This window comes from Petaurus breviceps, unplaced genomic scaffold (assembly GCF_028583685.1).
Source record: "Petaurus breviceps papuanus isolate PSGF00001 unplaced genomic scaffold, PetGlider_PUasm1.0 90919, whole genome shotgun sequence".
Lineage (NCBI taxonomy): Eukaryota > Metazoa > Chordata > Mammalia > Diprotodontia > Petauridae > Petaurus > Petaurus breviceps.
In genome coordinates, this window is record NW_027187378.1 from 23908761 (window position 1) to 23923036 (window position 14276).

A 14276-nucleotide genomic window follows, 5' to 3' on the forward strand; every position below is an offset into this window, starting at 1 on the left:
TTGATAATAGTAATACTAGTCAACATTTACGTAGTGCTTACCATGTGCCAGGCACTGTTGTGTGCTAAGCATTTCACAAATATCATTTCCTTTGACCCTCACAACAACCCTAGGAGGTAGGTGCTATTATTACACCCATTTTACAGATGAAGAAACTGAGGCCAAAAAAAAAGGGAGATAAAAGACTTGCCCCAGGTCTCCTGATACTAAGCCTGGGGCTCTATCCACTACACCATCCAGCTACCTAAACTGCATTTACTTGGCAGATTCTGCTCTCTTCTCTCTTTAAAAAATGGGGACAACCACCATTCTCTAGTCCTGCAGTAGCTCTCCTATTGTCCACGGTCTTTATCACTCATAGTGATACAGCAATCACATCCACAACTTCTTTCAGTTTAACTGGCTGGCCCAGGTAACTTGAATTTATCAAGAGGAATACATGCATACTTACTATCTCCTCGCTTAAAGTTGGAAGGGAACACTAATTCTCACTTTAGTTTAGGAAAAATGGAATACATCACCCCAAATCTACATAAAGCTTTATCTTTATAGTTATCAATCAGAAAAAAAATTCAATCACTGAAATTAGTTTCAGATTTCATTTAATCAACTTATCTCCCTTGTCTCAGAAAAATTAACATATCAGACGTTTTAATAAAATGTTGGAATAGTTTTAATCACTTTACTACTCTCTAAGGGAGCACTATGGAAAGACTCTTGTATCTGAGGTCAGAGGACCTAGGTTTGACTTTCAGCTCTGCAACTTATTTCCTGTGTGACACTCCTCTCCCTACTCTCTGCCCACAGCGTTCTCCCAGGCCACTGCAGCTGCTCTGGCTTCACTTTGCTACAACTGAATACCCTCCTCTAGTCCCCAATAATTCATCACTCTGTCCTGTCACCACTCTTACTTGTCAAATAGTGCTAAGGAAAGTCACATAACTATGCTTTTGGATCTTAGACTTGTCTTTTTGCTCTTATCATACTTCCCGTTGCAGCTATTCCAAAAGTTTTACCTTCTCTCAATCCTACACCGCACCCCCAACCTCCCTCTCAGCAGAGGGCTTTGCCAAAGATTTTAGAGAATAAAACAGCCGTCAGTAACAGGCTCACTCAGCTCTTCTCCTTTGCTTTTGTCTCTGAATAAGAGAAGGCTTTTCTCCTCACTAAAACCAACCCTTCCACAAGTATCCTTGATCCTATTCCCTCTCATCTCTTCCTGAAGACTACTCCCACAATCATCCCCTCTCCCTAATCTTCTAATTCTTTCCAATCTGCTAGTCCCTTCCTTGTAACCTATAAAAACAACCACACATATAATCCTAATTCTTTTTCTAAAGAACACTCATTAGATCCACCATCTCCCCTATTATTTCTCCTCCCCTTCTTGGCCCAACTCCAAGGAAAAGTTAACTATAATCATTTTTCTCTACCTCCTCTATTCTCACTAACTTCTTTCTTGTCCCCTCAAAAGCTGACTCTCAGCTTCACCACTCAACTGAAAATCCTCTCTCTAAAGTTACTCAGGAGCTCTTTACTGCCAAACCGTCCCTTTCCTAGGTCTTCACCTTTCCCGACTTCTCTGTAACATCTGACACTGATGGCCACTGTCTCCTCCTCAGCACCGTGTCTTCTTGGTTACAAGGAGAGCATAAATTCCAGGAGAGCAGGGGCTCTTCCACTTTCATATCTGTAGCCCCACCACCTAGTACAGTGCCTAACACACAGAAGGCATTCAGTAAACATTTGTTAATTAATTTTTGTGACATTGCTTTCTTGGTTCTCCTATCTTTTGGATCCTTCCATTTCAGTCTCCTTTATTGGATGATAAAATCACACAGAATCATAGGATTCCGGAGCTGGCAGGGACCCCACTGGTCATCTAGCTAGCCATAGCCAAAAAAGGAATCCCTACTGCATAACACATCAGGTAAGTGGTCACCCAGCCTCAGTTCAAGAAGATACCCTGCCACCTCCCAGACAGCCCATTCTACTTATGGATATATCAAGTTCTTCCAGACCTCAAGCAGAAATCAGTCTTTCTTTGTGCCAGGCTCTGAGACCCAAAAGAACAAGTCTAATCTCTCTTCCACAAAACAGCCTTTCAAGCTCTTGAAGACTGCTACTAGGTTCCCAAAGAATGTTCCCTTCTCCGGGCTACATCTCCCCAGCCTCTCCACAGCACGAATGTGAGGCCCTTTACTTTCCTGGCTGCCTCCTCTAATCCCTCTTTAGTCTCTTAAACTGTGGTGCCACAAACTGAACACAGTCCTTCTCAAGTGGGTCAGAGCCTCTCTGTTCCCATAAGTTCTGCCTCTCTTAATGCATTCAAGATCATATTAGTGCTTTAGTCTGAACCTCACTCTGCTGACTCATACTGCATCTGCAGTCTACTAAAATCCCCAGAGCCTTTTCAGAAAAACTGCTGTCTAAACACCTTCCCTCTACCTGATTTACAGGTTTCCCCCTCCAGCACCTGCCAAACTGGCCTTCTCTGATCCTCATACAGGATACTCTATCTCCCATCTCTTTGCCTTTGCAAAACTCATCCTCAGGGCAGCCAGGTAGCACAGCGAGTAAGAGCACCGGCTCCAGTGTTGAGAAGACCTGGAGATCGAATCCTGGGCTCAGACACTTAGCACCCACCCAGAAACACCTGGCCGTGTAACCTTGAGCAAGTTACTTAACCCCAATTGCTTAGGGGCGGCCAGGTGGCTCAGCAAGTAAGAGCACCGGCTCCAATGTCAGGATGACCTGGATCAAATCCGGCCTCAGATACTCAGCACCACACCCAGAAATAACTGGCCATGTAACCTTGAGCAAGTCACTTAACCCCGATTGCTTTAAAAAAAAAAAAAAGTCATCCTCCATTCCTGGAACACACGCCCTCCTCACTGCTAACTCTCAGAATCCCTCTTTTACTTTAACACCCACTTCAAGCACCACCTTTTACCCAAAGCTTTTCCTGATCCTCCCCAACTGTTAGCGCCCTTCCTCTCAAACTGCTTTGTACTATTTGTATTATGATCTTTCTACTCTTTATATGTATGTACTTGTGATTATCTCCCCAGTTAGAATGTAAGGTCCTTGTAAGGGGGTACTGTTTCATTCTTTACAAGACACATACACACACACACTCTTTCTATATATACACACAGACAGATAGACAGATAGATAGGTAGATGTATATATACATAGATATAGATATATAGAGCAGCAGCCTGCTTTCCAGGTGGGGCAGCAGCCTCTGAGACTTCTCATTTCCTTCATGGCCCAGCCATGTCCCAGCTCCTCCACAAGGCTTTTCCTAATTCTTCCAGGGCTAAGTGTTCTAGCTCCAAAATAACCTTGTACATAGTGTGTGTATATGTGTGTGTGTGTGTGTGTGTGTTATTTTCCCCAATTCTCCTTGAAGACTAAAATTGGGTCATTGTATCCTTGATACAAGTGCCTGGCACAGAGCTGGGGCTTTAGAAATGCCTGACCAATAAAAGCTTACCTCAAGTATTCTGGTATCGAAATCTTCATAAGTTTCTGTCAAGATAAAAGAAGGTATTTATGTAAATTTGCTCATATAGTTCATATTCTAAATCATTATTCTTACCAGGTACCTCTCTTAAAAATGCCCACGAATAGGGGCGGCCAGGTGGCGTAGTAAGTAAGAGCGCCAGCCCCAGAGTCGAGAGGACCTGGGATCAGTTCTGACCTCAGATACTTAACACCCACACAAAATAACTGGCTGTGTAACCTTGAGCAAGTTACTTAACCCCAACTGCTTTAACAAAGAGAAAAAAAATGCCCATGAAGCAGGAAACAACCTTAGAGATCATCAAGGAGTTCGTTTCTCATTATTGTTTGCTAATTCCTTTTTGCTTTCAAGGGTAGGCCCTTTTCCAAGGGAGGCTCTTTAAAATGTCTGAAGACAGAACCCCTCTTGAAAACCCCCATATGCACAGAAATCAAAGATTTAGAGCAGAAAGAGAGCTTAGAGGTCATCCAATGCAACTTCCCTCATTTTACAAATGAGTAAACTCAGAACCAAAGAGCCTACGTGATTTGCCTGGGATCACATCACTTCTAAAAGTCTGAGGCAGGATTCAAATCCAAGTCTTCCTGAATTGGAGTTCAACACTCTACCTATTACACTTTACTGCTTCTACAGAGGCATCCAGCCTCTCCTGACTGTGCCATGGGCCCTCGGAGCAGGCAGCGTGAAGATGCATGGAGACCCCTTCACAGAATCATGTCTTTAAACATATAAAATAAAAAATACATAATATGGAACAAGTGGACAAAATTATCCTCCCCAGATGAATCCCCAAGACTTACTTCAGCAAGTTTCCTGAGGCAGGCAGCTTCCATTCAGCCTCCTCCCCATTCTTGCCTTCACATCCCTATCTGCTCCACTATTATACCACTAACTTTCCTGACCTCTTTGTGTAAGACAGAAACCCTCCCCTCCTTAAAAACATCCTGGCTTCTAGGCATGCTGACTCTGTCTCGTTCTGTGTCAGCCATGTGGCTGTAAATGACCCCCTAGTAAGACCAGCAGCAGCAGCCAGGGTCCCTTAGCGTCCGAGTCCCAGGAACGTTCTCCTCCCTAGCTGGTCTGACCAACATATTTCTTTGTTCAGTGAGACAAGCCATACTTAGACAATAATTTCCTTATCTTCCTCCTGTAACTAATAATAAACATTTTTCCTCCAACAAGTATACAACTCAATTTCATATGACCACCTGTGTTTAACGAACAGCAATCTTTCTTTTCTTTACTCATACAATGATACACTGTGAATAATGTTTTAGCTTATGGAAGCTGCCCTAATATGTGTCTATAAAGAACCTCTTAGGTCAGGCTCATGGTGGATGCCATCCACCTTGCTATCCACTTGGCCAAATAAATGCTCTTTGATTTATTCTTAATTGACTTCTTACTGTTATTATCTGACACCAATCTTAAGAACCCAGATTGGTGAGTACTGACACTACTGGATCTCCCCCAAATTCCATTACAATAATTACAAAATAAATCAATTATGCTGAAATAGTTATCAAAATATTAAAAACAAGTTTATACCCCAGATTAAAAATCTCTGCTACTGAATTTGAAGTTTTAAATACTCTGAGGCAAGAAATCATAAAATATTAAGAACTAGAAGCGATCTTAGAGGGCATCTCAAAGGTAAAATGCAATACTCCTGCACACGGTAGGCACCTGGCTTAATGAACTGACAAAGGAAACAGAGAAAAGCTAAATAAATAGTAAAGAGGAGAAAAATACTAGGCAGTCAGCTCTTAATTTTAAAATGTTTTTGGTGAAATATAGTCAGCACTAGCAAAAAGCATTTTTTAAAAACACACTCCTCTGAACAAAAGCCTAAGATCACTGGAACGACTGTGAAAGCCTTTTCTCACGATAGGGTAAAATACTTCAAAGCACTTGTACCCTCCTTGATGTGGGTATCTCCTCCATCAATATAAATAAACCTACCCAGTCTTCTTATCCTATGCAATTTCTCCCTACGCTCCTTCATAGATTCCCAAAGAGGGCCACGCCCAACAAGCCGAGGGTCTTCTTTAGATCTTTTTATGTGTCAGGTCATCATCCACTAGCCATTCTTCTCCCAGTTCATTTTCTAGCTCTTCTTCAAATATGTCTTAGTCTAAACATGTACATTCAGGACAATCCATCAGGATAAAAAAGGCATCAAATTTCAGTGGCTAGTTTTTGTTGTCACTTTAAAGAGACCAAAATCATCTCCACAAAAGCCTTTCTAAATTCCAAGAAGAGAACTAAGATTTTATAAATTATCCCCTTCAGGGACTGGTCAAAATAGCAGAACACATCCATATCATTTACTATTCTACTTACTAAGTGAATGATCTTGGGCAAATAATTTAACTTCCCTAGGTCTCAGTCTCTTCATCTTTAAAATGGGGAAGTTGGAACAGACATTCTTTGAAAATTCTTCCAATCCTGAAATTTTGTGATGTATTCTCTGAACATACACCAAGTGAAGGGAGGCAATCTATTTAATAGGGTCTATTTTAAAAGGTATTCAAAATTGGCCAAGTATATTCAAGAGTTTTCTTACTGGTGTGTGAGGTTCAACAACATAATTATTTTCTTAAAATGAAAATTAATGCACTTTTAAATTTCAGAAGTAAATACATTCTTCTTGTTATAAAGGTAAATATATCCTATGACAAAAACAAAAAGAGGTATCATTACCTCCATTAGGACCAGGATCTGGAGGTCCTAAACTGATTCCTCCCCAAGAGTTTCCAGTCCAACCTCTCTCCCGTTTAATCTTCTGTTTTCTCTTTTTGTCCCACTGGTCTCTCTGCTGGATCATTTCAGCCTGTATCTTTTGCTGTTCTTCTTTGCCTCTTTGGCCAACTCCTTGAACCACCCCATGTTTTAAAATAGGGGCATTCAAACCAGGCCAGAGAAAACCAGATCTTCCTGAAAACAGAAAGAAAATTACTTGCCTTAAAAGTAAAAATCTAGTTTTTTTTAAAAACACTGTTGTAGTAAATCAGTCAATCAATCAAACATTTATTAAGTGCCTACTATGTGCCAAGTATTATGTGAGGAGTCAGAAATATAAATATAAAAAATACAACAATTCCTACTCACAAGGAGCTTATATTTTAATGGGGAAGACAACACATACAGGTCAAATGTATAAAACACATACAACATAAAGTTAATTAATATGGATAGACAAGGTAATTAGATACAAGGTAAGTGGGAGGGAAGGCACCAACAGTTGGAGGAATAAGGAAAGGCTTTGTGCAAAAAATGGTCCTTAAGCTACATCTTCAAGGAATCGTGGATCTCTGTGAGGCAAGGGAATCAAGAGATCACTATTAACATTGGAGAGGATCATCTCAGGTGAGTGGAAAGGAAGGCCATAAATCACAGGCATGGATAACAGGTGGTGCAAAGACAGAGAGACAAGCTATAGAGTGTTTTGAAGAAAAACAGCAAGAAGGTCATTTTGATTGGATCCCAGAGAACAGGAAGGAGAGCAACAGCCAGTGAGGCTGGAACGACAAGCTGGGGTCAGGTTGTATAGAGCCTTAAAAGTTAAACAGAAGAGCTTATTCCAGTGACAGGAAGTCACTGGATTCGTTTGATTAGGGCAGAGACAGAATCATAACTGCACTTTAAAAAGCCTGCTTTGGCAGTAAATGTGTGAGATGGGCTGGAGTGAGGAGAGACTTGAGGCAGAGACAGAAATCGGAAAGCTATTTCAATAGCCTAGGTGAGAGATGATAAGGGCTATGGAAGTATAGAGAAGGGATCAGATTTGAGAGATGTCATGAAAGCAGGAATAGCAAGATTTGACAACTGATTGGCTACATAGGGAAGTGAGGATTCCAAAATAATATAAAGGTTATGAACCTGGGAGCTGGAATAGAGAGGTTGGGAAGAGAGGAAAGATAAGGGGAAAGGTAATGACTTCAGTTTTGATGGGTCAAGATTAAGATATCTTCAGATCATACAGTTCTCTAACAAGCAACTGGTAGTGTGGTTCTGAAGCTTAGGGAAAGAATGGGACTGGATCTATAGACCTGGAAATCATCTACAAAGAGATGACAATTAAATCTATGGGAGCTGATGAAGTTTGTGGGGAGCCAAGTCTAATGAATTCTTGAGCTTGTGTCTAAGTTCAGACACTTGTGACTTGCTCCGAGTCTGGACTCATTGACTTGTTCAAATCCGGGAGGGTACAAAGTCCCCTCTGGACAGGTGTGCCATATGTTTCCCCAAGAAGAATATTTGGCAATCAGTATCAAGAAATACTGCTGTGTCTGCTTCAAGCAGTCTGGGCATGCAGGAAGCCGCTTGGCAGTCAAGGTCATTGCTGATATCTATGTTTAGCTGAGTACATCCGTGAGAAACTGGTGATCCCAAGTTCACTGTAAAACTTTCCATGCATAAAAAAGAAGATATATAGTCAACTATACTGCTCCATTAAACCAACATTGTTGCCTAACTATGCTCGCCTAGCCCGAATCTTTTGTTCAACATCTGTCCTACAACATCAGTTGCTGGCAAAGTTAATGAGAAAAAGTATGTAGAGGGAAAAGAGGCCCTAGGAAAGAAGTCTGGCAACAACAGAAGCATGATATAAATAATGAGTCAGCAAAGGAGACAAAACAAGCAATCAGACCAGCAAAAGGCAATCCAAAAGAGGAATGTCATGAAAACCCAACAGAGGAGAGTATCCAGGAGGGAGGGGTCAACAGCATCAAATGTAGCAGACAGGTCAAGAAGGAGTTAAGACTGAGAAAAGCCTATCAAAATTATGAATCAAGGGATCACTGGTAACTCTGGAGAGAGCCGTTTCAACTGAGTGATGAGGTTAGAAGTCTGCTAGCAAAAGGGTGAGGAGTTCTAGAGAGGGAAGGAAATAAGAGGAGTAAAACAGACATCACGTTGAAACCCAAGATCAAGTGGTCCCCTCTCTTCTTGCAACAGCCCTAGGATCCCTGGGCTTGGTGAGCAATGTTATTCCCTTTCCTTATGTTTGGTAGTGGTTTTTATATTCCACGTATCAAGCAACCAGACTTACATGCAAAACATATTGGCAGACACAGCTCCCGTCCTAAATAGCTCACATTCTACTAGAAAAACATCCCCAAATTCCATAATGGACTCCCACCCAGACTTTCTTTGATAAACAGAACAGAGGTATGTCTCCAACATGAGAAGGCATGAGCTTGTCCCTCACTCCCAAGCCCCATGTTTCCTCAGAGAGCTCAGGTAGCCCCCTCAAAGCAGCCCAACACTCAAATCCTCTAGCTTTTTCAAGAAAACTAAGATGAGGGAAATCTCAGTGAGTGATGGTGGCCCCAGTTCAGTTTCTTTAGAATTTAAATGAGAATCATTTAACATAACAATAAAAAGAGAACTAAACTTCTATGATAAACAAACGTACCTTCACCAATAACCTGGCCCCTGTTTAGGTCCTTCTTCCTTTTTTTCTTGCTTCTTTTTCCTCTTCCTTTCCTTGCTCCAGCACCAGACTCAGCTAACGCCCCTTTCCATAGCTCGTCTGCTGTCACTGCAAAGAAACAAGTTTCATGAGATATGGACCACAGTCTCCTAGAAAGTTAAAAGGCTAAAACATGCAAATAAAGTGACCCAGAGATTTCGTGACTAGACTTAAACTCCAAGGAGGCTGTCAGTAAAAAGAAAGTTCCCACACACACCAAAATATTTATAGCAACACATTTTGTGGTAGCAAAGAACTGGAAACAAAGTAGATTCCCCTTGACTGGGGAATGGCTAAACAAACTCTAGTATATTCTTTTGCTTAACTGTCTTGAGAGCAGATATCCTCTAGGAGGGTTTATTCAGGGGTCTTGGGGAAAGTTTCTTATGTCAAAATAAACTATATTGATAATTTTGTTTTTCAAATGAAGACATACAAAGGAGGCACAAGTGATCAATCAGTAAAGATACTGTCCTACAACTAAGGTTTTAGTTTTCCCAACACTCACTATGGCAAGGCATTCTTTATGCATTATTTTTTGAAGACAAAAAACCAACAAGTCTTTATTGTCCTTACATTTCCTATATTTACACAGCTTTCATCCCAATCTCACACAAAGGCAATGAAAAACCTTTCTAGTAATTTGTGACTAATGCTGTCTCTCCCAAGAGGTTTAGCTTTAACACAAAAAAGGCCTCATGACACCATGGGAACCAATGTACTTGGCCAGGTTATTTCCTGAGAAAACCACTTAAAAGTGACTCCAGGTTCTAAAACAGGACAGAAACCATCTACTAATATCTGGACAGCCCCAGAAAAGCCTGGGCTCATATCTTGATCTAGAATACCTCCCATTTTTCTTTGCTTCAGTTTTATTCTAGTATATTGCTGGTTCTTCACAGCCACTTCTAGACCAAGATTCTGATAGCATCATTCAATAGCCCCTGCAGTTGATGTCATTCATTTATATAAATCCTCTTCACATCCTGATTATCATATTCTTCCTCCCTACTAGATGACCTAAAATACCAAGAAGCCCAAATTGTTAAGTCATGATTTTTTTTTTCTTTAAAGAAAGACTTCTTATAGCGAGCCTAGCTGAGTGGGCTTTAGGAGTTCAAAACTAGAGAATTCAGTACACAGAGCTCATGATGATCCAGACTGCTCAGTGCTTAAGGAGGCAGGAAGCTCAAAGACTCGGATATCTAGAGCATTCAGAACTGGTTAAAAGGAAAACAGCAGCATCCAGAGCAGAGTCCTTCTTGGGTAGGAGTTGTTTATGATCTGATTCCCAAGAATTCAAAGAACCAATGTAGAAGGAGATTCCTCACACCTCCCTGTTGCCCCTAATCACATACTGACTTGTACGGTCCTCATAAGCATACTTCATTTCTCTTTTTCTTTCCTGTCCCAACTCTTCTTGCTTATTCTTTCAAGTTAACTATCACGTCATTTAGTTTTTACAAAAACTGGAAATAGAACAAGGATATTCATTCTCCTATATGGCTCTAACAACAAAGAGGGACATGGTAGATTTAGACTAAAGCCTTGGTGCTCCAATTTCTCTACAAATCTAAACTATCTTACCCTTCTCTGTAGACCCTGAGATTCTGCCTTTGTACTTCTAGAGAAAATAAATGATTTGAAACAACTGCACCAAAACTGTGCTAAAGGTTTCCCAAGTTCTCCTCCAAATGGCATCCAAATGGAACGTGAGCACAGGCTTAAACAAATATCCCCAAAGTGAGGCAATTAAAGGAGAGCTAAGACCTAGAAAAAATCTTACTTTCCTTTCTCCTATTAAATTCCAGTTTTTACACATTATTTATTATACTTACATTTGGTGAAGAAACTGTAATGTCTGTGTTGCTGTTCTATCAATCTGCTGGGAGCAGATATACAACACTGAGACTGGAGAGCATGGGCCAAGTTGGTATAATGATGATGGCTCCTGGCTCCCTGCAGCAAATAACTACCTGTGGAGAGAACAGAACCTTTATTAAGGCTAATATGGCCAATGAAAAAATGTTAAAACCAGATGACCTTAACAAAAACCCTTACTGTCCACATAATTCTTTTTGTATAGCCCCAGTGTAGCAGTGTACATAAATAATAGCTTGAATAATAATCTTCGATGTAATAAGTATTTGTGAAAGATGTATGGAGAAGATAGGAAAATGAGGACCAGACTGTCGTCCTGAAGCTAGGCAGCATTTTCTAGATCTGTGGGACTCTCCAGATTTCAAGTCATACAAAAGGACTCCCAGTTAAGATCCTGCATGTCCTACAGGAGCCCAGCTCTCACAAACATACTGCAGCAAAGATATACAAAGAGAACTGGCATATCAATAAATCCAAAGAGGAACTAGAGTAAGCATCTTTCTGAAGCCCAGGACTACACAAAAAAGACACAGAAAAAGCACTGGGAAAGGAATTCTTCCAGAATAGTCCACACCAGTCAAGGAAAACGAGCGAGGAGCCTGCCAGTGTTCAATCCAAAGAGTCCCTAGGGCAATCTAAAGCCTGTAGCACCTAGGAAAAGAAAGGGTTGGACCACTGCTCAGAAAAAGAACTTGATTTCTCTGACCAAGCAGACAGAACCTGTGACAACAGCCTCCAAACCAGCAGGGGAACCAAAGTTCACAACACTCTGAACTGAGATACTCCATAAAGTCCTAACCAGAACACTTTGAACTAGAATGATTGAGGATGGTGGAAACCTGCCACCTTTCTGAGTACAATCACACCAGTAGAAGTAGATGCCAATGGCAAGATTCCAGATAATAAAAATTAAGGCCAAATGGGCCTGCTCATCTAAGGGAACAGAAGGTATATAAATTATTCCTAGTACAAAGTATCAAATCAAGGACTAAGACTAAAGATATAAAAAAACTAGGATACACTGAACACTATAAAGAAATATGATGGATCCAAAAATGTCCAAGAGACAACCCCAGATAAACAGGGAAACTCCACAACAGGTACAAGAGAACCACAAAGAAAAAAAGGGGTTGGTCATATATATTATAAGAGTACCCATAAGAAAAGCAAGAGCCAAAAATAAAGAAAGAAATTGTAAAAGAACTAAACGATCTGGAGGAAAGAACCAGAAGAATAGCTTAAAACAGAAAGTGGAAAAATTCATGCAAGTTAACAGATTCCCTGAAAATCAGAATGGACCATACATAAATCAAAAACTCTGAAAGACCAAAAAAAAAAAAAAGAAATATTAGGACAAACTCAAAAGTTTGAAAAAATAAAATCAGTTATATATTAAGCACCTAATATATACCAAGAACTTTGATAAGTGTCAGGGATATTAAGAGATAAAAGATAGACCCTGCCCTCAAGGAACTCACAATTTAATGTGACAGTATGAAAACAAATATATATAAAGCAACCTAGATACAGGATAAATAGGAAATAATTAACAGAGGGAAGACATTAGACTTGAGAGAGGTTAAAGAAGGCTCCCAGTAAAAGATAGTATTTTTCTGGGACTAAAAGGAAGGCAGGGAGGTCAGTACTCAGAGCAGAGTAGGGAAAGCATTCCAGGTAGAGGGAAAGGCAGAGAAAATGCCTAGAGTGAAGAAAGATGGAGTATCTTCTTCATAGACTAGCCAGGAGACTGGTGTCATGGGATCAAAGAGTATATGTTAGGGAACAAGGTTTAAGAAGATTGGAAAGGCTGGAGGGGACTAGATTATGAAGGGCTTTGAATGCTGAACAAAGCACTTTGTATTTGCTCCTCTAGGAAACAGGAAGCCACTGGAGTTTACTGAACCAGGGAGTGAAGTAATCAGACTTGCACTTTAAGGTCACTTTAGTGGCCAAATGGAAGATGGACTGGAATGGTGGAGACTTGAAGCAGGCAGACCCACCAGCAGGTTACTGCAGTAGTCCAGATGTGAGGTGATGAGGGCCTGAACCAGAAGGGTGGCAGTGTCAGTAGAAATTCTAGAAACCTTGGTTGTTGTCCTTCATTCTCGAAGTAGACCAAAATGACATCACTACATTAGAGCTAAGTTACAGTAGTATGTCTGACTGGCTGATCAGACTAATAAGAGTTCGGAATGCTCCACCACAGGTAGGGCACAAATAATCCATGTGAACACCTGGAGTGGATTCTCCAAATTTGCACATCTCATGTTTCTTTTGAGCTGCTCATAAAGCACAGAGCCTTCTCTGATGAGGGCACGCCATGCTGGGCTGTCCTGTGCCAGTGTCTCCCATGTCACATTATCAATTCCAAAGCTCTTGAGAGGCTAAAAACATAAGGGCCCAGTGAACAGAGGCAATGTTTCCCTATGCTCTGAACTGGTCGGTCCAAATCAAGAGTACTGTCATCTTAGTTCTGTGCACCATATTCCATGAGGGTCACTGAGAAACTAGACAGGTTAGAGAGGGTAACTGGTGGTGAGCAATCTGAACATTTTAACACATTTAGAAAGGTTTAGGAATCTAGGAACTTCAAATGCATAAAAGAAACGGAGACATGCTCAATATCTTTCAAACACTTGAAGGAATACCATGTGAAAAAAGGACTTTTGGGGGGACTTATGGGGCTCAATTTGACCTATAAGATCCCCTCTAATAAAATCTATCATATCAATAGCTAAGAACAAAATCACAAATAGTGATGACATTTCTTCTACTACAAAGCACTATGTCATTTATTCCCAACTTCAAAAAAGAAAACAAAAATCCTGAAAGCTCAGAATAAAAATACTGAACTTCTCACCATTACAAGGGGGGACCCTCAATGTAAAACTGGAAATTGCAGGTAAGACAACTGGGTAAAGCTGCCTTGTCCACAAAGAGCCTGAAAAAGAAATAGAAAAAAAATTAGTTAAAAAATAAAGTCCTCAGTCTCCTTTTCTGGATTGTCACCCATATCCTAAGGCCCAAAAATATGGGCATTCTCCCAAAGCTCTATCAAGGGCCTTTTCTCATTCTAAACTTTCTCCCTTGGTGAATAGAGCAGATCCCATATATCCAGTGATCATCTTCTTGCTGTACTCAAGAGATATAGCTGCAGTTCCAGTCTCCATTTTGTGTTCCAGTTCTCTGCCGCCCCCAATCCCATCAGTGCACTGGACATTTATAACTGGATACCCTATAGGTGCTGCAAATTCAACATGTCCAAAATATCTTTCCCCCAAAACCCATCCCCCTTTCGAACTTATTAATTTCTATTGAAAACATCACCATCTTTCCCACCCAGGTTCATAACCTTAGAGGTCTTCCTTAATTCCTCACTTTCTTCAA

General features: G+C 40.7%; 1 protein-coding gene across 1 annotated transcript in view; it reads right to left on the bottom strand.

Moving 5' to 3' along the window:
• MRPS5 (mitochondrial ribosomal protein S5) overlaps positions 1 to 14276 on the bottom strand; it is a 28727-nt gene that overhangs the window by 10562 nt on the left and 3889 nt on the right. The window contains exons 2-6 of the mRNA XM_069075578.1: positions 13750 to 13830; positions 10847 to 10984; positions 8952 to 9077; positions 6233 to 6466; positions 3500 to 3534 (exon numbers count right to left, since the gene is read on the bottom strand). Coding sequence (XP_068931679.1) covers positions 3500 to 3534; positions 6233 to 6466; positions 8952 to 9077; positions 10847 to 10984; positions 13750 to 13830 — 614 coding nt within the window. The remainder of the gene's footprint in view (positions 1 to 3499; positions 3535 to 6232; positions 6467 to 8951; positions 9078 to 10846; positions 10985 to 13749; positions 13831 to 14276) is intronic.